This window comes from Copadichromis virginalis, linkage group LG14 (genome assembly GCF_057382275.1).
Source record: "Copadichromis virginalis isolate Kocher_CV1m ecotype Utaka linkage group LG14, C_Virginalis_male_GT1.1, whole genome shotgun sequence".
NCBI classification, from domain to species: Eukaryota; Metazoa; Chordata; class Actinopteri; order Cichliformes; family Cichlidae; genus Copadichromis; species Copadichromis virginalis.
The window spans coordinates 20351069-20373521 of NC_140631.1; the positions used below are offsets into that span (position 1 = coordinate 20351069).

General features: G+C 41.4%; 3 protein-coding genes across 7 annotated transcripts in view; 1 reads left to right on the top strand and 2 right to left on the bottom strand.

Moving 5' to 3' along the window:
• The window catches only part of gdpd5b (glycerophosphodiester phosphodiesterase domain containing 5b), a 42219-nt gene extending 40186 nt beyond the window's left edge, over positions 1–2033 (top strand). For 2 of the 4 annotated variants that reach the window (XM_085429816.1, XM_085429817.1), the window contains one exon: positions 146–2033. In XM_085429816.1, coding sequence (XP_085285942.1) covers positions 146–228 — 83 coding nt within the window. In that variant the 3' untranslated portion in view covers positions 229–2033. The remainder of the gene's footprint in view (positions 1–145) is intronic. The other 2 variants (XR_014914821.1, XR_014914820.1) reach the window with 2 other exon arrangements.
• On the bottom strand, positions 1816–7280 carry hspa13 (heat shock protein family A (Hsp70) member 13). Its single transcript, XM_085429818.1, has 5 exons — positions 7026–7280; positions 6593–6933; positions 6239–6452; positions 5896–6063; positions 1816–3794 (listed from the first exon to the last, which is right to left on the bottom strand). Exons 1-5 carry the CDS (start codon positions 7048–7050, stop codon positions 3223–3225), a joined length of 1320 nt encoding a protein of 439 aa, XP_085285944.1. The 5' UTR covers positions 7051–7280; the 3' UTR covers positions 1816–3222.
• Positions 7281–7896: 616 nt separating this feature from the next.
• On the bottom strand, positions 7897–21190 carry samsn1a (SAM domain, SH3 domain and nuclear localisation signals 1a). Of its 2 annotated transcripts, XM_085429819.1 has the most exons (14): positions 20794–21190; positions 20437–20483; positions 19572–19612; positions 19189–19272; positions 18337–18431; positions 17213–17336; positions 15394–15824; positions 12346–12426; positions 11904–12032; positions 11264–11381; positions 10995–11146; positions 10670–10882; positions 10380–10527; positions 7897–8697 (listed from the first exon to the last, which is right to left on the bottom strand). In XM_085429819.1, exons 1-14 carry the CDS (start codon positions 20950–20952, stop codon positions 8543–8545), a joined length of 1977 nt encoding a protein of 658 aa, XP_085285945.1. In that variant the 5' UTR covers positions 20953–21190; the 3' UTR covers positions 7897–8542. The 2 variants fall into 2 exon arrangements, with proteins under 2 accessions (XP_085285945.1, XP_085285946.1); XM_085429820.1 differs by lacking the exons at positions 15394–15824; positions 17213–17336; positions 18337–18431; ... (2 more) ...; positions 20437–20483; positions 20794–21190 and adding an exon at positions 13198–13366.
• Between the last annotated feature and the right edge of the window lie 1263 nt (positions 21191–22453).

The following is a 22453-nucleotide window of genomic DNA, read 5'->3' on the forward strand; positions in this document are numbered from 1 at the left end:
TGTGGTTCTTTATCATTTTTCCAATCCTTCAGTGTTGTTAACCTGCTGGGGAAAGATGTTTGTGTAAATGAGAAGAGGTCAGAAAGAGCTGGAAATGTATCATTGAAACAAGTTGTTTTGTTTCTTGTCCTTTGGCGCCCTCCAGAGGTGAGGAACGGAGTTGGCAGTGCCGAGGAGCTCTATGGAGACAGCTACGACTACTACGCCAATCAGGGCATCAGCCAGTGATCTCGCCTCACAGGATGAAAACAACACTACTCGGCGATCCCGTCATTCCAGTTTATCAGTGTAAAAGTGTCTCTCTGCCTCTGCTGCCCCGATTAACCGGCAGACTGCAGTATCCTTGTGTATACTCTGTAAATAGTACTATTTTTCCTCCCCCTCACACATACTGTACAATTTCAAAGAGCACTTTGTACTGATTGAATTTTGTCTCCTCCTCCTCTCACTTCCAAATGTTCCTCTGAGTTCCCATGGCCTGTTTCTTTACAAAGATCAACTTTCTTTATTTCTTTTGAGCTAATTTCCCAAAGCAGTTCATTCTTTTAAGCGCCATCAGATATTCTTCAGATGAATTTTATTTTTTATTGTGGCTTTGTCGCAGCATGGGGCTAATAGCTTACAGCCCATTGTATCCTGCCTCCTGGCAGCACTATGCTGTAGTTTATAGTAAACTTACCAACAGTAATATTTATATTTAAATAGAAAAGAAAAAAAAATTCAGAAGCTGTTTACAGAAGTCCTGCCTTCTCCTCCAGGTGACAAACTCACATGGTGTATGTAAGAGAATTATTTTGATAGAGGCTCAGAGCCCTGCTGTCCTACCAATGCATGTAACTCTAAGTATCCCTTCTACTGACTCATGTGAGCTGTGCTCCCAGTACACCTGGTTTAAATGGTCCGGGGGGGGGGAGACTTGTGCTCCTGTTTTTATGGTAAATGGTGAATGTACATTTTTAATGTGTATTATGTGTTTTCTGACTGGGTATATAAATGTGTGCAGTGCTGAGTGTGTAATTGTATGTAAAAGGTGATTAATGCGTGAGATGCTCTAGCCCACAAAGGCATCTGAACTTACGTGACAGTTTAGCAATAGTCTGGTCCTATTAGATTTCACTTCCTGTACAGCCTTTGAGTTCAAGTACAGCAGTCAAGTCTTGTGGTATTTCAGTGCAGACGAACAAAATGCATCTAAAGCTTGGTTGCTGTTGTGAAACTGACCGCTGTGAGGTAGATGAAGTGGGCACCAAATGTGAAAATGAAGCTGCAAGTTAATCTAAGGGATACGACTGGTATCAGAACAGGTCAAGAGATGATTACCTTTTTGTGTTTTCTTATGTTGGGTATTACTGTGCCTCAGAAGCAAATGTTATAAACTCTAAATTAAAGTCTTAAGGAATGAAATAAAACAAAGTGTTTTGGGTTATATTTCCCTTTTCTCTTGCACAGCTTTTGAAATCATGTTTGTCTGGATAAGTGTAAAGCGTGTAGGTTCAATAATTCTCAGAAGGGTGCAGTGTCCTCATTAAGATCTTAAAAAGGGTTATTTAAGTTATCTGGTAAAGGTCACTTGGCAGAAGTGAAACTGTTATTTTGAGTAACTCATGTATGTCAGAGCTTAAATGTATTTATGTTAATGGGAGGTATTACAGCTTCACTCATCTACTCTCTGAACTTCTCCGCCTTCTATTAGAGGCCTCAGATAAAATTTAGATGAGTACATGAGCTTCATCTGCATCACCCCACCTCAGTACCCGACAGTCATAAATACAAAACTGAAAAAAGTTTGACTTTGCAAAAGGAAAGGACAGTGAAGAAGACGGAAACTCATTTTTAATAGGTCAAAAAGCAGACTGTTGACATTTTCAGGCAAATACACTTAAACTTGGTGAAAGTTGCAATATAAAAATAGATCCTGGTATTATTCCTGTTAGGAATTGAAATGATTCATACAGTATCTTTACTGGAGGCTCTAACACATCAAAATGTGAAATACAAAAGCAGGTGTGAATACACCTATTTATGAATTACAACAGGGGGGGAAAAACAGTTTGCGATACTTCAAAGGAATGTGGGCACACTGAATTCTTGGTCGAAATAAAGTAAAACTATCAGAGCGGCTTTTCTGTTTGTTTTCCAGAGATGAACTTCCAAATTGGATATACACCAAAAATTTCTTGTATCTCGTTCAAACACGTTCTTAAATATCCAAATGTGACAGGAACACATTTCTCAGCATCAAACACACAAGGCACCGATGAGTGACGCTTTGGTCATCCTCATCTTGAACTACAGCAGCAAAAGCAGTCCGTCCTCCCAAATATTTAAATAAAGCAGCTCTATTGCACAAAAGTCTCATTGGTCAACATGTGGAGTCCTTAAAGTGCAACACTGAGCACGTTTCCTCAGTCCCTTTTAAAGGCAAATAACCTTATGTGGATTTTTCTCACGATGCTAATGATTTACAGTACTGTAAAAAAACAAAACAAAAAAACGAAGGCTTTCCACAGCACGTACCTTCATCTGTTGACTGAACTCTGCACCTCACAGTTACACTACATTTGAGTGTTTTAAAAGCATATGGACACATTTAACTGGTCTCACTTAGTTGCTGTGACTTCTACAAAATTATGAACAGGACGAAGGCCTCTGAGGGAGCAGGTCAAACAATGTAGCAGCTCCTTTGAAAGGCATGTCCATAATTAAGAACTCAAATTAAAGGTCAATTAAACACCTACACGCATTGTCTCTCTCACACGAACACAATCAGACCCACACAATTTACACATAAATAAATAAATAGCTAGAGCAGTACTGGCTAGTCTTGATGTTTTCGAAAGGTGTGGCTGTTCCCTGAACACAAGTTAAGTATCTGATGCCACTAAGCCTCGACTGCTGAAGCTGAACGGTGCAGCAGATACGTGACAGAGACACTGTCTTACTGCAAGTTTGCGCACAACAAAAGCAGCTGTTACTCAGAATGTGAAACCAGACGGTTCACCTCTGATGTTACAAGTCGCTGTAGAGGAATGTTGTTTCAGTACACCGTCTGCTTTCTTTGATGTCCACTCGATTTCCACAACCGAGCAGAAGGACCGCTGTGCATCGTAAGCTTTTTGGTGACGGGTTTATTGTGTGTGTGTTTATTTTCCCTCCCATCAGCAGATGTTAAAGAAGCGCATTAAAGAAGCATGAAATACTAATAAAACACTGGAACAGAGATTAGCTGAAGTTCGTCTTGCGCAGATTTTTGTTGGGTATTTCTATGGCACTGACTTGTAAAGGCCAGGAGCCGCTCATGATGCCGGCCTGTATGGCCACGCCGGTGACCACAGCCAGGTCAGGGTCCACTGATGTGTTGGGCTCCTTTCCAAAGTACTCACTAATTAGCCTCCTAATTCGCGGGATCCTGGTGGAGCCTCCAACCAAAACGATCTCATCCACCTCCTCCTTGTCCAAGTGACCCTCAGCTAACACGGTCTCCACAGGTGCCAGAATCTTCTGGAAGAGGTCCTCATTGAGCTCCTCGAAAAGCGTGCGAGTGATTACGGCCTGGAAGAGAACTGGAGGCGGAGTGGAGCTGTCTAAGCTGTCGAGAGTGCGAAGGTGCAGGGGCACCCGGATGGTTACGCTAGGTTGGAGGGTCAGGTTGAGCTTGGCAGCTTCTACAGCCTGCCGGAGATGGTGGATGTCCTCCTTGAGGGTGGGTGGGACTCCAAACTCCTGCCGGACTCGCTCTGTTGTGTACTGGAGCAACCTCTGGCTGAAGTCCTGACCTCCCAAATTATTATTACCTGAAAGCAAACAAACAAAAGAGCCCTTTAACATTATAGACTGATAGTATAGAGGTACAGTATACACAATACAACACTGTCACAATACAGAGTATATCAAAAAGAGTAAGTGCTTTCATTCTGCAGCCATTCACGAGTAATGATTGAAACAGATGGGATTTTTGAGTATCAAGTGGTTGCCAGTAGGAATCCTGTTCTGCAGAAATACAACAAGATTACATTCAGCAGACAGCCAGTTGAGTCAAGTCCCCTTGAGTTGTGCTCATCGCCAAAGATTCAACCAGACTGTCTGCATTTAGAAATGATACAATTATTTGCAAACCTTTAACATTCTCAAAGTGATTGCAGTCCGTCCAAGTCAGACTGCAACTGTTTTGCAGAAAGGTTGCCTCCTATCAGACAACCTGTGCAACTGCCTTTTGTTCAAAAGTGGTCAGGAATGTGCAACACCCAAAAAATGTAGTCGCCACAAGTTATAATATGTCGTAGAATGTGAAAATATTCAATATAATCACCAGGCAGCCACCAATTTCTTTGTAGACATAAACAAGTTGCTGTCCTATTTTTAATTGAGTGGCTGAGCTGTTAACTTGCTTTGAACAAGTAGGTAGATTTGTCAAAGCTAGTTGGATAGTTTTTAACACATTCGAGTGGACTGCATGTAAGTTTGCTTGGCTAACATCATCTCAGGAGTGCACGAGGTGAGCCCTCTTGTTTACAGTCTTCCCAAATTCTTTTCATTTATTTAATAAAATGTTGAATATGGATGTCCCTGTATCAATACAATGTCGCCATACAAAATACCGCAATACTATGCTGTATCGATGCCCCATCCCACCCCCACCCCCCACCCCACCCTTAGCGTAACGTTTCTCTGAGGTGACACCACAACAACAGTGACACAGTACTCCTGTAATCTTACCTAACACCACTTTGAACCACAAGATGCAGTAAGTCACTTATTTGGTAGTCAGAAGAGCAGCAGCTATGCAGCTTTTTAAAAATAAACACACAAACATGAGGTCATTTAGCATGCAAGGCATATTTCAAAGACGAAGACCACTGCTGAGCAAAAGAAAAAAAGACTTGTCGCAGTTTTGCCAGAAAACATCTTGATGATCCCCAAGACTTTTGGAAAAATACTCTGTGGACTAACAAGACAAAAGCTGAACTTTTTGAAGGGTGCGTGTCCCATTACATCTGACGTAAAAGTAACACACAATTTCAGAAAAGGAACATAACGCCAACAGTAAAATATGGTGGTGGTAGTTTGATGGTCTGGGACTGTTTTGCTGCCTCAGAAGCCTGGTAGACTTGCTGTGGTAAATGGGACCATGAATTCTGTTGTCTACCAAAACATCCTGTCCAGCCACCTGTTCATGACCTCAAACTGAAACATGCTTGCGTTCTGCAGCAGGACAATGACTCAAATCACACCAACAAGTCCACTTCTGAATGGCTTAAGAAAAACAAAATGAAGACTTTGGAGTGGCCTAGTCAAAGTCCTGACCTGAATCTGATTGAGATGCTGTGGCATGATCTTAAAAAGATGGTTCATGCTCAAAAACCCACCAATGTGACTGAATTACAACAATTCTGCAAAGATGAGTGGGCCAGAATTCCTCCACAGCGCTGTAAAAGACGCCTAATTGCAGTTGTTGCTGCTAAGGGTGGCCCATCCAGTTATTAGGTTAGGGTGGAATCACTTTTACACAAAGGTCCAAGTAGGTTTGTATTTTTTCCTCGTTAATAACAAACACCTTCATTTAGAAACTGCATTTTTTTGTTTACTTGTCTCATCTTTGTCTAATATTTACATTTGTTTGATGACTGCTGAAACTGTTGAACCAAGTGTGAAATAAATAAATAAATGAAATGATCAGAAACTTAAGTGTGACAAACATAAAAAAAAGGTTCTAGAGTATATAGAAGCATGTAACGTTGCTTGTTTGTTACCATGGTGTTTTAAAATTATATTCTACAGTCAGGAATGGTGGGGTTTATCGAGAGGCAGGGTACACCCTGGAAAGGGTCGCTAGTCTATCGCAACTTTATTACAACTATACCAAACTTTTATTTCTGGAGCTGTGAAGCACATTACCTGCCATTGCCCTAGTGAGGAACATGCCTCCCTGTTTGCTGAGTAAAGACACATCCAAAGTCCCTCCTCCCAAGTCCACCACCAGCACGTTAAACACGTCCACCTTGTGCAGGCCGTAGGCCATTGCTGCAGCCGTGGGCTCGTTGATCACACGTAAGACTGCCAAGCCTGGAAGACAGCGAAGGAAGAGTTAGCGTGCACACACTTCTAACATTAATGTGGGGTACGAGTTGTTTTTAATGATGCCTGAGAAGAAGTGCTGTAATGGATTCAAAGACTGGGTAAAGCTCTCTGTAAACCCAGTTTAATTATGTGCAGTCTTGAGACTCATTAGTAAACTGACCAGCAAGGTTAGCAGCCTTCGCTGTGTAGTCCCTCTGCCTCTCATCAAACTCTGCAGGCACTGAGATGACGGCCTGCTGCACCACCACACCCAGCTGTCGCTCAGCCATCTTCCTCAGCTTCAGCAGCAGCCTGGAGCCGATGAACTCTGGGGTAACGGTGAAGGTGTGGTTGGTGGAGATCACAAACTCTGCACTGCCCTTGTTGTTTATCACCTATGGCAAGAGAAGGATGAGAGGATGCTTTTTTTAAAGTGTGGATCTAATATCACTGCATACACATAGTTAGGAAAGGTGGCTAGATTGGTTGCCTGTCTGAGCTGAAAACTTTCCAAACCCAGCCCAGGATGACCCACCTTGAACGGGTACCTAGCGCTCTCCTTCTCTAGGACCTCTGGCTCAAAAATCTTCCCGATGAACCTTTTGGCATCGTAGATGGTGTTTTGGGGGTTGATGTCAGCTAGGTCCACGGCTTCGTGTCCGGCCAGCACCGCGGTGGTGGTGAAAGAGACCGCGCTAGGGATGCTCTTCCTCCCCTCTTCATCCGCTATCACCTCCACCTCCCCGCTGCCCGGGTGGAAGACCCCCACGGAGCAGAAGGTGGTGCCCAAGTCCAAACCGATCACCTTGGGTTTTGGGGGAGGCAGGTACTGCTGACCCAGGTAGCCAGCCAAGAACAGGGCCAGAATCACCGAACCTGTGGGACGGTAACAGCACGCGCATCACAGGTGGACCAAACCATTATTAGCTCATGAATTAGCACCCTAAAACGGCTATGCTTCTACTCACCAATCATGGAGATTTCTCCGGCCATCGTCACAAGCCGTTACGAAGTCAACGGACGCTTAAAATTCACAAAAAATGTATTAAAAGCTGTGTCGAAACCGTGTCCGGCTTTTGACAACTGGATGACGACAAACGGGAAATTTTCAGTTCACCAACAAAATACACGTCAACTTTGCACGGCTCGTGGGGAATGCTGGGTAATGTAGTTTACGTCGTTTACGCAAACGCTACCAGAAACCCAGAAATCGGCCGCTTTGTACTACAAATCCCATATAGCTAGCAACGCCAACCGCAAAGGGAGCATTTTGAAACGTATGCACGAGGTTAACCAATCAGGGAAAGGCGAAACAATTATTTTTTTATTTATAAATTACTAATTAAATAAATTAGTCAATCGATACAAACATGAATAAATAAAAGTAAAATATAATAAATTAATTATTAACTAAATATTATTATTATTATTAGTAGTAGTAGTATTAGCAATAGTACTATTAAAAGTAGACCTTAATTTAATCAGAATCAGAATCAGAAAGGGTTTTATTGCCAAATGTTGAGCAGGTTTACAACATTAGGAAATTGCTGCTGTGCTTCAGTGCAAACATACTGTCATAAATTAAGCTAAAATAGACATGAAAATAAAAATAAGCATAAGAATTAAAAGTGCTAAGTAGATAGATATGAGTGCAGGTGGTGATCAGTGCCAAACATGGAATGATGCAGTGAACACAGTGTAGGGTCATGTGTTAGTGGTAATTAAGCTAAATTCATGTAGAGGTGCAATCCGTGTGTACAGATGTACTTGTGGACTTGGCTCTATCAGAGACTGTACTCTTGTATTACTTAGAGTCTTTAAATAAACACAAACCACATATTTAACTCTATTTTTAAAATGCTTTATTTACAAAAAGTTTTGAAAATAAATGAATGCTCCTTTTCACAGGAATGCTCACACACAGGCTCTCTCACACACAATCTCATTCAAATGCACTTTCAGAAAAAAGTATACTTGTCAATCTGTAGAGTATGCATTACAGACAAGATCTGAATATACAAACAGCTGTTAAATCACAGGAAAGGAAAGTAGACCGAAAGTTAAACAGAGATCAGACGTAACAAGAAAGGTCAAAATGATGCAGCTGTGATAAATAAAAGCTTTACACGCAAAAACAATTCAAGATTTAGAATGCAATAAATACAAATGACATTAATGTGACAAAATTTTGGCAACTTACTGCCAAAACTCAATGCCTATACCTATCATAGTGATAAAGTGACAAAAAGATAATATGAAGTTAAGAATATTGTCTCTTCTTTGTATATGCTAAAGCTTCCACATTAGAAAGCTTTAGCATATACAAAGCAAATTGTATCCCTTGTTCCCTCACTGGAACAAGGGATACAATTGTGACATTTTCAGAAAGTTATGGAATGAGTCTTTTAAAACCATTTTCATCAAAGTCATAAGAAAATGTGCAACTTAAACTCTGATCAAAGTATACAAATGACAAACATGTGCTTTAGGACTCCACGGCGTCTGTGACGGGCTCTGTGTCCTCCTTGCTGTCTGAACACTCTGACGGGATGAAGCAGCCCGAGTCTCTGGGACAGTCGCTGTCTTCCTCCTGCAGACTGTGGGAAGATTTGAGCTCCTCCGCATCCCTGACATCATCACCTGCAGCCACAAACCAAACTGAATTCAATTAAATGTCATAATATTCAAATCTGTACTACTTTGCAGAATTGAAGCCATATTTAGATGCGGAAGGGTGACACCGTTTAATTTTAATATGATTTATTGCGATGATAGCGACGCATTATCGCAAATGTTGCTTATTGGTGTCAGACCAGAGGATGTTCTGGTGAGTTGTCACATGACCCAAATACATATGATTTGAAGCAGGAAACTCTAGAAGAAAATATGTCACCTAATTTTTTTTCCTGTAAACTGCAAAAATATTCTTCCTCATTGTTTTTTAAACTAACTAACAGAAGCCGCTAATCCGACTAATCTAGCTCAGCTTGATTAAATTACTGGTGTCTAATGTGAGCTTGGCAGGGTCACGCTGCAGCAGCTGCCATCTGTTTAGTTTCACTGTCAACCAAGCCGAGCTAAAAAAGAAATTACACTGACATTTACTTTGACTTTGTGCACATCTGCTTAAATTACACAAAATAAAACATGAACGAAGCCACAAAAAAGGCCTGTGGATGTTTTTCCACTGTCATATTGGATTGTTTTGGAAAGTTTTGCTTTCATTCATGCAGGGATTTCTGATAATCAGTCAGACTGCTTCCAGACTTCAGATTACAGGAACACCTTCTGTCATGTTAAGCACTTTCTATCTAAGTAACAGGAAGTCACCAATAAGCTTCTCACAGTGTGCATGATGTATTTCTATTCTCTACGGCACAAATGTCTCAGCCTTTACCTGTTTCTACCCACATATTTACAGAGTGAACCCTTTTTTTATTGTCCCACAGAAATAAAGTGACAGAATTACACTTCCATTCATTTTATATTTATGGTAAATATCAAATATTTTTCTTAATTTAAAAAAGAGAGTTTTTATTTAATACAGTCTTTACCTTATCTTGCTGTTTGTTTGAATGCTCACTTCTGATTGGCTAATGAGTAAATTCTACCATGTTTTAACCATAATCAAACAAAGCAGCTCCACATGCTGCTTAAAAGACTTTAGGGATGTAATTGTATTTAATTACTGGACAAAGATTTTGCTGTCTGTACACACACACACACACACACAGAGTTATTATTTACTCAGAAAATGTAACTCTCATGACTGCTGGTTAAAAGACGAGAGCCAATTGTACAGTTTTTATTCTTTGTTTTATGGTTGCTGGGACGGGTTACAGACAGGAAATAAAGGGTAGGACTGGAAACAAAGGTTTAGGTTTTTATGTATTTTTCTATTATGTTAAAAGCATTTAGTTTGTGTATAATAAAATGTGCTATTAAATAAAATTGTGATTGACAATAAGTGAGGTAGCGATTAGCTTCTTTAATATACAGTCTCTGTGAAGACTGTATTGTATTTACAGCTGCTTCACATTCAGTGTGGTGTTACTTTCAGGCTTAACATAACACCGATTGAGCCTGCTAACAAAAATTGTTAGTCTTATTTGCTGACTCCTGCATCTCTGCTGCGAGCCAGTCTGTGCAGCCCACTTCTGAATACTGAAACCTTCATGAGAGGATCTTTATTTTTATTTTTCAGAATGTTCATTTTTCAGGAGTGAACTCTTATGAAGCAGTATCTCCCTTGACTAAGTGCTGCATATTGTTACTTGTTAGCATTAGAACCAGTCACAATGATTGCTCGGTGTGTTTCTGACCTTCTGTGTAGTGGTATTCAGCAGCAGTGAGTAGCTTCTGTCTGTGCTCTGGGTCTTTGACGTTCAGCTCTATAAGATGTTTCTCCTGCAGGTGCATCAGGGACTCCACTGTTTCATAGCCATTTAGCATCAGTGCAGAAGCATATTCCTAAAACAAGAGCAACCACCGACTGTAAAACTAAAGCACAAATCTTTAAATGTTTTGCTGTCATGACTAAGTCTTTGAAAACTTTGTGATTCGTCCCCTAAACTAAGACAAAAGACCCCAGGTGAGCAGATCTGGTCCTCACCTCCAGATTCAAGCGTTCCAGTAACTCCAGCAGTGTTTTAGGTCGAGGTCTTTTGCACAGCTTCTGCTGTCTGATTTTGGGAGTCTCCTCTTCTTCTTCTTTCTCCACCAAAACGTCGACATAGATGAACTTGAAGTTGCCCACTTTGTTGTTGAGCATGCCTGTCCAAATGCCCATTGGAGGCTTACTGATGATGTTGATGATGTCACCAACCTTGGAAAAAAAAATCTATTAAAAGATGGTTGAGACTGCTTCATTGTTACTGCAGATGTTTCCCTGTCTAAGTACAGCCATGTCCATGTAAAGCGTGGACATGGAGAGTTACCTTGAGTTTGAGGGAGTCCGTGTCATATGGACTGGGAACAAAATCCGTGTGGACTCGAGCTCGGCCACAGAACTGTCCGTGATACGAGCCGTCCTCCTCCAGCCTCAGACTGTCTCTCTGACCAGAGCCATTGGACTCACTGGTCACACCACCTGAACCCACAAACACAACACAGCACAGGAGGATTACACACTCATCTAAGAGTATTACTGGTTAACACCACACATTTATTCACTATGTCTGGGTGTGCATTATGAGCAGATACTTACTGGAGGAGCTCTGGCCACTGTAAAGACTCTCCAAGGAGTTGCTTGCCTGTGTGGAGTTTTTCTCAGCTGGAGGGCTGCTTTCTGTCTCTGCATCTGGCTCTTTGTCTGTGTCATCGCCCTGAAGGAAAGCAAAAAACGACAAGGCCCACGGTTTTAAAAGGCAGCAACGTTACATAAACAGATAAACAGGGACGGAGTGTGCACAATTAGGCAGACTATTCGAACGACTCCATGTAAAAGTGGAGGTGGAGGTGTAGGCTATGAAATTTCCAAAGCTAATCAAAACATCTTATCTTTCAATCGCTGTTTGAGAAAAACACAGATACTGCAGGAAGACACTTTTCGATGCAGATGACAGCAAACAGTCATCTAAATATCGCCAACAACCGCGTCACAGTTTGAGGATGTGGTTTCAGAGGAGATGAAAGTGATAAACAGAGCAGGTTTGCAGTAAGTGATGTCCGTGGCCTCGAATTTGTTGCACGCTGAGGGACTTTTTGATCACTTGCGCACAAATTCTTTAGAATAAAACAGCACTGGAGAACTAAAGCATTAATGTGTGTATGTGAACGGTCAAAAACCTTATCAGAGTGCTCGGTTAATTGATGTAAAAGTGTGTGTGAGTGATTCAGCGACTCACTGTCTCCTCGGATAAAGACTTGGCATGTTTTTTGCCCATTTTTCTGCGCATGGTCAGTGAAATCTCCTTCATCTTCTTCCGGAGTCCAGCTGAGTTGTTTGGGTCTGAACTTTCACATTCTTCTGTGACCTGTGTGAAGAAACATGGTTTAGTACAAACTGAACGGGGATATTAAGGAATACGACCTAAAATAAAAACAAACAAAAACAAAACACCGACTCTTTTTCTTTTCTACAATTCTACAATTATATTTAGTATTGACAACATGTTTTTCTGTTCTCAAAAAATCCAGTGTGTCGCTTTCAGTCCGCTTTTTAATGTATGAGTGAAAAACCTGCATTAAGTATGGCAGTCTCATGCATCGGTTACACTATTATTGCTATTGAAGTAAATTTTGCTGACATCAGGGTTACAAAAGTGAAAAACAAGCACATCTACAAACCATAGCGGTTCCATTTTCCTTCGGTTTGGCCTGTGATGAGTGATGTCTGAGACCTTCAAATTTGCCAAAGCTTGTGGAGCGCTGTGGGGAAGGGTAAAAAGAGATGTCACACAAAGACGGCTAAACAACGTCTGAATAGCACAATCGTGCTGTGACCCGAGATTTCACAGGCCAAATATAATCAGTTTTTCTTTTAACAGTCTTAAAACATCTAGGACAAGACAAAAACCAACAAGAAAAGAAAAAAAACCCTTCCTTTAAAATCTACGATTTTAAGTCAAGTACACACTAAATGAGAGCTTGTGTTTTAAACTTAAACGAATACACAAGTACGTTGATAAAACCAGTTTACCCTCAGCGCACTGGTGACACGACAAGTCGTTGCTGCTCTGGCTCAATTTTAATTCTTTCAGTTCCCCCCCCCCCCCCCCCCCCCCGGGTTTTCATAAAACTAATAGTCAGCCTAATCTCTCCCAAGCCTCCATCATCTCCCCAGCACAGCACCAAAAATAATCATATAAATGAATAATCCCTGGAAATCCTGGTTAAATATGAGCTCCATACTCCTAGACAGCCCTGTGCAGACTGATTTAATGCAGCTCTGAGTGCACTCTCTGACTGAAAATACACTGGCAGAAATCAAGGTTTTATTTTAAAGACTTTCTTCACCATTTAAAAAATGAACTGTGACATATTCTCCAAAAACATCGCGCTGCTTCCAGCAGACTGTAGTTTTTAATTCAGTAATTGGTGATGTTAGATTGAGCCTCATCTTCTACAAATTTGTAACGGAGTCGATGTCACAAGTGAAATTTGGACCCTGAAGCTTTGATCATAATTATTTTCACCCACCTTTGGTTTGCTCCTTGCTTTGTCTGACACATTAGATGCAGCCCTCTGTAACATTTTCTAACTCCTTTTTTTTCTTTCAAGGTGTTAGTCGGATCTTAGTCCTTTGCTCTTGTCTTTGCTGTACTCCTCTACAGAGAAGTGTTAACTGACACACAGATTATCTGTCTGATGGGCTGGCTGGCTCACTTCCTTAGAACGCACAGGATGTGAGGCAATTCACACTGTTTCTTTCAGTGCAGCTCTGAAAGGGGAAAAATACGAATGCTTATGTGTGCATTTTGTGGCCGGCTCAGCGAAACAACTAGAACCACTTCCAGGAATAGCGGCACTTCAGTTTTATAAATGTGGCATTTGCTTGTTCAAACATCTGTCTTGTATCTGCTACTCGTCTTTTAGACGCTGATGGTGAGCCACACCACCATGTTGGTCTGTAACTGTGCATAAGTATGCCACAATCACATACATGTAGCCACTCAACTCAGGTTCAATTATCCAATGAGGCTAAAAGCTTCACAGTGAAAGCTATTTTATGTAGTTCAGGAATAAAAAGAAGACAAAACCTCTTTTGTTTAATTCAATTCTTCTTTCAATATACCTCAAATTTTCCCTTTTATCAGCAATGGGGAACTCTGTTGCGGTAAATGATGCTGGAGTAATTATTCTTCTGAGTTCATTTCCTAATGTGGGGCAGAACGCTTTTGAGGAAGTGTGGATTTATGACAGAGGAACAGCTGAAAGTGGCAACTTTGGTGTGTCGAAATACCTTCCGGTCGACCTCCCCTCTCGGTGTGGAACTGAGGGTTTTTTGGCTTTATGTCTTTTTGGATACACTAAAACAAGTCACCCTTTTTCTAAAATCGGTGACGAATGATAAAAGTTACAAAACTCTTATCTACAAACACACCCACACACTCATAGTGTTTCCACTGAATCAGAAAAGGTGAGGGAGTTTTTAGCCTCCACAGGATTCCACCTTGCCTCTCTCATGTCGCCACATTGGGGATTTGCCATGTTTACACTGCGGTCGGTTGTGGAAAAGGGAATTCTGCAGACCTAAACCTCAGTCTAATCCTGCTGCTTGCAATCAACAACAACAACAAAAGAAACTCATTTTGTTCTAGATCAAGATTTTAAATTTCTTACTTTAGTGGTTTCCTGTCTGATTTAAAAAAAAAAAATCCACCCTATCTTCATTGAAATATTTTGTTGAGATACAGTTTTATGCCAAAAGTATATCAAAACTGTTCTGACATGCATTGTGTGCACTGTTAGTTCTGCAGAGCTAATGTTAACTTCCCCAGTGACAAAACAAGAAATAAGCAAATTCAGAGGAAATTAAATTAAAACCACTTCACTTGATTGTTTTCTTTTCTTATCACTATCTCACGGGAAGTTCGTAAAAGGACAAGATAGAGTCTTAACACCCTGCACCATCTCTGTTTATAGTCCTCTGGGGATTTATTCTCTGTTAAATGACTTTCTGACTCTAAGAACGAATGACACCACAGATCCATGGGGATTTTGTAATCTCTGCACTGGATGGTTGTTTTCATCAGACAATTTTCTCCCTAGTCATCCTGGGCTTTGACAACTGTTTTTGCGTAACACATGGCTCACACGCCACACGTGCTCACCGAGTATCGCTTAGAGTCTAAAGCTTTGAGAGATGTCATGTGCGTGCAAATGTGCACTCCGTTGCGTGATGTTAGCAATGAGCTGCGCAATGAGGAAAATCCACAAAGTCATCAATTTCCACACCTACATCTCAATGTTCAACCAATATTAGCATCTGTAGGAGACGTTTTTAAAGAAAATGCAAAATGTTCTGTATGGGAGGAGGCTGGGTACATGTCAATAGCGCTGACATAGTGACCAGAATTAATTCTCATAGACCACAAAATGTCATCAGCAAGGCACCTAATTGGTCTTAAATGCATTCGACTGCATTTGACAAACCACAGACAACTATCTTGAGTGACAAGACAGATATGAATCCTACAGCTGATCACATGTCCACCACAAAACCCTCAGCTCAGCGTCATCCAGTCAGCCTGGGTCGAAAGGCAGCTGAAACACTCAGAGGAAGTTCTCTTGGGACAACCAATCTGCTGAGTACCTTGAAAAACTGTTGCCATTTTTAGTTCACTGCTCTTTAGTTCAGTCTCAGTACTGTGTGGCAATCAGCATGAAACTTACATTTGGTTCGGACAGGTCCACATCAGTGATAGATCGCGGCACCCTTGGGGGAATCTCAGGTTTACAGTCCTGCTTCAAGCAACCATCCTGGGCCACTACCTGCCGGTGCTCCTGTCTTCCTTCCCACTCCTTCACGTGCGCCGTGATGAAGTCATGGGAGTAGACGCGATACTCTGTTAGAGGCCTGCGGCAGGTGTGCTGTACGGTCCCCCAGGTTAGACTGCTGTCAGCAGGGTTACTCCACCGCTGGTGGTGGGTGGGCGTCGCTCCACCGGGAAGGCTGGCCATGTCAGTGCATCGGCCTGGGGTTGTGTTCTCCTGAGAGGGGAGGGTGGAGAATTTACCCGGGTAGGGCCTCCTGTCTGATCTGTACGGCACTTCGGGAAAGTGGTGTCCCATCTGTGGGCTCATCATGCCAGGTGGGGAGCACACTGAGAGAGGGGACAAGAAAAAAATTGACTTACAGTCAACAATTCTCACCATTCTCAAACTGGGATCAGACTCAAGTGTAACTTTATTTAACTTAGATGATGCAATGATTTGCTGTTTAACCCTCATCAGAGTTAAACTGAACTGGAAATGACTTAGTCAAATGAGACAGTTCACTGTGAGGATCACTTTACATGTCGAAGCAGTACCGAAAAGAGAGGAGGAAACAGGAGGTTGGCCAAACAGAGTATGTGTAGTATGTCCTTGGCTTTTGTAACCCTCACATCCTAAACCGCTGTGGCCCTCTGAGAGGTGTGAGGATGCCGCAGACACGTAATTTGAAGGTGCTGCAACTCTTAAAAGCAGAAGTAGAATTTAAAGTTGATTACTTTTTTAAAGGGCATTAACTGGAGTTGCCACATAACTGTAGCTGTTCTGCTATTTTGAGCCAAAATCTTTCTTAGTCATAGAGTCATAGAAATTCTAGAAACGTCAGGAAGGACAAAGGCAAGATTTAAAAATAACAATATCATTTTTTAAAAAAAACTCTTTTACTATTGTAAAGTTGTAAGCAATGTTTCTGATCTTTGTTTTAAGGCAGCGGGGTGTAGGTGAAGGTTAGAGTAAATGCTGAAAAATTGAATTTTATTCACTAGTGTTTTAAATAGGTTCAGGAAGAGACTGTGGTTTGGTTTAAAATGCAACAAGTTAGGAGCAACGTCACTATTGTTACAACAGGTCACAGTGGCGACACTAAAGGATGTCCGGTGCGCTATCAGTGACTTTGACTAAACAGTTAAAGTTGACCCTCTGGGAATGAAAACAGCAGCAAGAATGAAACCTGTTCTACAAAACCACAAAAACCTTTGGTCATGATTAAGAGATACACGAAGTGTTAGATGTTTTCACATCATCATAATGCAAGTATTACTTTTATCAGCTATGATGTCAATGCATAAAACACTATATTAAATGTTAAAGTTGTCATTTAGTGTGCGCTTGCCTCATTCACTCATTCACACACACTCACACTGCAATGAATGCATCCTGAGCAGCTCAGGGTTCAGTAGCCTGTCTTGCTCAAGGATACTTTAGCATGCAGACATGGATTGAACCACCAATCTTCCGACATGTAATTTGTACCGTGAATACATTTTAAATTTACTGATGATTACTAGACATTAATTCTTTTGTATTAAATATACTATAGTGCTTTACACGTTTGCGTAACGAGCTAAAGATACCTGGTTTGATTCTAGAAGGAGACACAAAGCCATTTGGGGTTGTGTCCGGTCTAAAATATTAAACAGCTGATTGCTGTGTTAACCACTGTGAATAAAGGTGCAACCAAGAGTTTGAAATGATGGTTAATGTTGGTGAAAGCTCCTACCTCTGGAGCTGTTTGCTTTCTTTGTCCCTTCTTTCCCACTTTTCCCGCCTGCTTTCTTGCTGTTTTTGGGGTTTCTCCTGACAGCTGCTTTGGACTCTGTTGCCACTCCGTTGGCATGGACACTCTGAAAAGATAAACAAATGCACACACACTCACCATTTAAACACTTTCATTCCAGAACCTCTAATATCCCACACCCCTTAACATTGATTCATTGTGTGTGACCTTCTGGCAGGGAGTGTTTAACAGGCTTGATGAGAGCAATGGAAAATTTAGGGGGTTGAGTTTAGATTCTTTCAGCTGGTCCACTGACTTCTAGTTTAGATCTGTGAGGAGACAGATAGCAAGGGTGCCTGCTCTCTGTTAGAGGGGAGAGCTGTGCAGGACTACTACAAACAGGCAGAGTTGAATGGGTGAGGAAAATCTCATTACCATTAATAGTAATGAGATTCAATTAACAAAGGATAACAGGATTGCAAGATTTGTAAACATTATAAGTCTTTGCAGATATGCGCTCAGCGATCATGTGACAATGTCAGTGTTGTCATAATGTGTTTTGAGGAAGGAAAAATGCTGCTGAACCGGTTTTGGCAAGCTATGCTTTGTTTTCTTTTAACTATGATGGCAATAGGTAGATTGGCCACTGAGAAACCTGGCATGAGGCCTTTAAACCTTTCTAAGCACGCACGCACACACAGAGTTTTCACATCCCTCTCTGCCATGTGGTCCAGAGATTACACAGAGAGGTGCACCCCTCTTTGAACCATCTGCACTGTATTAAAACCCAATCAGCATTTGTGCTAAAAGATTGTGCCATTTGGGCCAGCGGTAGCTCTCAGCAAGTCACATCAGGTGGTGGTGTCGGTGCTGTTAAATGCTCTGCTGTGGTGTGTCGAAGGTGCTCAAACATGATGCTGGCACAGATTTATCAGCCTTTTGGGAGCAATAAACTTCAGAGTAGGCATTAAAACCAGCCAACCAAATGAACAAAATGGTCTTAAAACCTAAAACCAAACTGATACCGCTGTGGTACCCACAAAGATCTGAATGCATTGCATGACTGAAACATGTCTGCAGAGAGGGTTTTGAGTGAAACAGTCTAAAAGTGAAACTACTCTTCTAACCTGGCTTGAGGTCTGTTTCTCCTTTTTCTTGGTGCCAGAATGATGACTTCCTTTCCCACCTCTGGTTTCTGTCCTGTGTTTCGTCTTTCGCATCTCTGCAACAACACAATGTGTACACCTGAGGACTTTTTAAGGAATTTGCCTCAATGATTAGCAAATCTTAGAATTAAATTAAACATTCTCTCACTTGTTGTTTTCGACATCATTGCAGATTGTCCCGACCAATGTTAAACATAAGGCCTGGGGACCAGAGTCAGGCCCTAAAATGACTCCAATCTGGCCCACTGGACATCTTTGGAATTTCGCTACATTTTACAGCTTGTCCTGCTGACAGAGACCTCCCTCCATTGCTGTTCATACTACACCAAAGTAACTAAATAATAGGTAAACAATTGAATGATCTACTATAGAAACTCTCCAAAAAGAACTGGGTATTTCCATTAACAGTCTGGACAAATGAGCATCCAGAACCTTTTCTCTATTTATATTCATTTATTTCCTAAAACCCGAGCACAGAGAGTTGTGCTGACAGCATTTTTTCCATTTACTGCATCAGCATTTCTTTTTCATGTAGACAAATTGAGACAGTTTGCTAAAATTGCACTTCTTCTTCTTATATTAAGAGATCTCAGGGTTTAGATTAAATGGGCTGATAAATTACTTTATACTAACAGAAAGGCGAATTTCAATGGTCCCGCCCATTTAAGATCACAGTGGCCGATAGTCTGGGGTCATTTTTTAATGCTGAATTGGGTTCGAAATCCCCACCCTGCCTTTGAGCGTCCTGCTGGGACTCCAGATGAGTGCTGGCATAAACTTTAGATGAGCTTAGCCTCTTTATTTCCTGCTTACCTTCATTGTGATTGTTGGCGATGTGAACTAAATCTTCTCTGCTCCTGGCATGCTGCCACACTGCAGTATTACAGCCGGGAGTGTCTGCCGTGGAGAGAGACGAGCGTTGGAGGTTTTAAAGCGAAAAGTTGGGGTGAATGGAAGCCACTGATAGTAAAATCATTATCAGCATTATGAGACACGGACATAAAGCCTGGTAGCTCGCTGGAAGTTTGAATATAAATAATATTAGAAGCTTCCAAAATACACATTTATTTCATCGCAGTCTACCTCAGGGTTTGTGAAAGGGAGTCAGGGCTGTAACACATGTTGTAAACAGTCATTATGCACAAGTTACACTTTAGCACTAATAAAAAGTGAAGTTTAGAAATTGTTATACTCACCTAGTGTTTCATTATCTGATGCAGATTTGGATATATGTGTCCTAAAAGTAAAATAACAAAGAAATATTTCATTATCTTGGATTATTATTTTTATTTAAAACAAATTAGACATTATTATTTTCTTCACAACACAAAGTAAAGAGCCTGGGACTTCAAAAAGGCAACTATGGAGCACATAAACCACAAAACATGACCACAAGACTGCAGACTCATGCTGTGCAGATGTCCACTGTGTTAAATCTTTCTTTGCGTTTACAGCGTCAACAAAGTTGTACGTTGTCCAAAGAAAGGCCAAGGGAGTAAAAGGTGTTGACCTTGAATCCGCTTAGTCCAGCTAGCCCAAAGCCGTAATCTGCCTTCTGCTGGCCCAACAGTGTGAAGGGTCCTTCTTCTCAAAATACAGTTCTCTGTCAACAAAGCTGAACAATTTATAGATTTTTTTGGTTCCTATTGTGTCTTACGGACGTCAATCCCTCTTCTTTAAGCGCAGCATTCCAATTTATTCTGCTCTGCTGCAGGAAGGATTTACAGTATTAACCCACAGCGAAAATAAACAGGGAGCCTTTCAAGCCACATTATTACTCAATGGGAAAGCTCTGTCACTGGCAGGGCAGCTTTATGCTTTCTGCACACTCGACCAACAAAAGAAAGAGAAATAAGGCCACAGCACGCACTAGACGAACAGAAGCCTTAATTCCTTCCAGGATTACTTGATGTTTTTAATACAATTTTCCTGTCTGTTCGAAGCGGAGTGACATACATAATATGTGGAGATAGAGCAGATTGAGCTTCGAGCTTAAAGCATTGTAATGTGGGGCATATAGGACGATCTTAACATTCTTGAGTAATTTACGTCTGAGCTCACCTTCTTTTCTTCTTGTTCGAGTTGGCTCGCTGCGTCTGAGGCATCTCCTGAAAGAAAACAAAGCATTTAAGGCTGTCTGTACTAAATGAGCAACTTGCCACATTCAACAAAATCCTCCAGCTGATTCATGTAGAGATTCACTGAAACTGAACATTTGGCCTCGCCTCAGAGGCAGCTGTCAACTGGCTCTGCTCATCATTTAATAATCAGCTTTATTTTTTTTAGGTTCAATCTGGTTACATGTCACAGCTCCTCAAGGCCGTGACCCCATACAATCTGGTCATGATTGTTCACAAGCCCGCACCGCTCACAGTCTGTACAACATGCTTCAATGTACGAGATTTTCATGACACACACCATGGATATAGATCTTCCAGAGCCTCGCCACTTTGTGCCATCATTCAGCAAGACTGCCGGGCTGCAGGAGCGGCTGCAGGAGCGGCTGGAGGAGCGGCTCGGGACAGGCTGTGGTGGGCCGTCGCTGGAGCTCTGCACCGCCTCGTACAGGCTGTCCATAGATCCCTCCTGATGCCCAGTGGACAGACAAAAAGACACACAGTTGTTAGAGGGCTGCAGTTTGGCAGCCGGATATGAAATTCATCTGTTTCCATCCATGTTTCCAGCACATAAATCTGCATTTCATTGTAATCAGATGCAAAATATGAAAATTGTAGTTATGAGGATTTGATATGACTGCAGGGAAATGTCACCAATGCTGCTCCAAAGCTCCTTTAAATTTGCTTGTCAACCATGGATGAGGGAATTTCGACAGAACTGATTTCAGCGTGGATTAAATTTTGTTTGATTCGTTGGGATTCCTTCTAGGAACGCATAACCAATTTCTCTCGTCAGCTCATCTTGACTGTACTGTGACGTCTCATCGGTGTACATGATAAAAGATAGTGCAGAGTATTGATTTTGTATTCTTTCTCTACTCAACCATTCCTGGTTAAACCAAACCACAAAATTCTTAATGAGTGGTCTGAGACAGAACTGGAGTCCTCCATCTTTTAGAAAATCAATCCCTGACTCATATGACTGTGGGCCAATAACAGGTCTTTACAGAGTACTCAAAATGTAAGATGTAGTGCAAAATGGTTTAAACAAAAAGCTTCCAAATGAAGTGTAAGTTCCTGTATTTGCAGGGGAACAAGTGTGTATTTTGAGATGCTGCTGCTTTGCTGCTGTGTTTGTTTTTTCTCTTTTCTAGATTTCTACCTGGGTTAACGGGCAGCACGAAAACTTGCTGTATGTGCTATTTGAGCAGAGTGGTTAAAAGGTGCGACATCCGTTAGAGATTCTAGGCAATGATGAATCAGTCTGATCATTTGTAAACATCCCCAACATCTGTGCAGAGACAAGTTTAAAGTATCCAACCCACATGTCACATCCCCACGTGCAGCATGACAGCTGCAGGAGCATCTGAGGTACCCATGTGTATATTGTGCACACGTGTGTATTCCTGCTTCTTATCTTAGCTTTTGTGGCTTCATTAATAAACACTTTTAACAGCACTTGTAGGCATAAAGAAATTAGTCAGTAATACATAAACCAGGGCTTCAAAATACATACTGTAATAAAAGAACTGCTGTGAAATGTTGCTTAAAACTTTATGGCAAACAAAGCTTAAAGTTTTCAGACAAAGGAAGATAAGAAGACAAGGTCGGTGTCAGGAGGACTTGTCTAATGATCAAACTTTCTGCAGCAGGTTATCAATGATCTATTTACCGAGAAGATGTAGCAGCAACCATTCTCATTAGATTAGTGCCGCGCTTTAGCATCATGTTTTGCTTCTTTGTAGGAAAACTGCGATTAAAAACCTAGATAGACACTCTGTAGCTTCCCACACATTTAGGTATGCATAGTGTGTTATTTATTGATCTTCACGATATATTTCTTGTGGCTAACCTCAGATTTGCAACTCAAGTTTCTCTTTTACTCTGCGACTCACACACAGACTGTTCTGTAAAGAAGACAAATGCATGCATCTTACCAGAGAAAAGCAGAAAAGGTTCAT

Excerpts from the sequence above, each read along its gene's own strand:
- hspa13 (XM_085429818.1), bottom strand. The coding sequence starts at position 7,050 with ATGGCCGGAGAAATCTCCATGATTG. Across the intron at positions 6,064-6,238 it reads GAAGGCTGCTAACCTTGCTG|GCTTGGCAGTCTTACGTGTG; the intron begins GTCAGTTTACTA and ends GCTGTCTTCCAG. Across the intron at positions 3,795-5,895 it reads CCTCACTAGGGCAATGGCAG|GTAATAATAATTTGGGAGGT; the intron begins GTAATGTGCTTC and ends GTTTGCTTTCAG.
- samsn1a (XM_085429819.1), bottom strand. The coding sequence starts at position 20,952 with ATGGACAGCCTGTACGAGGCGGTGCAGAGCTCCAGCGACGGCCCACCA. Across the intron at positions 12,427-15,393 it reads TGGACCTGTCCGAACCAAAT|CGCTCCACAAGCTTTGGCAA; the intron begins GTAAGTTTCATG and ends CCTTCCCCACAG. Across the intron at positions 8,698-10,379 it reads TGAATACCACTACACAGAAG|GTGATGATGTCAGGGATGCG; the intron begins GTCAGAAACACA and ends TTGTGGCTGCAG.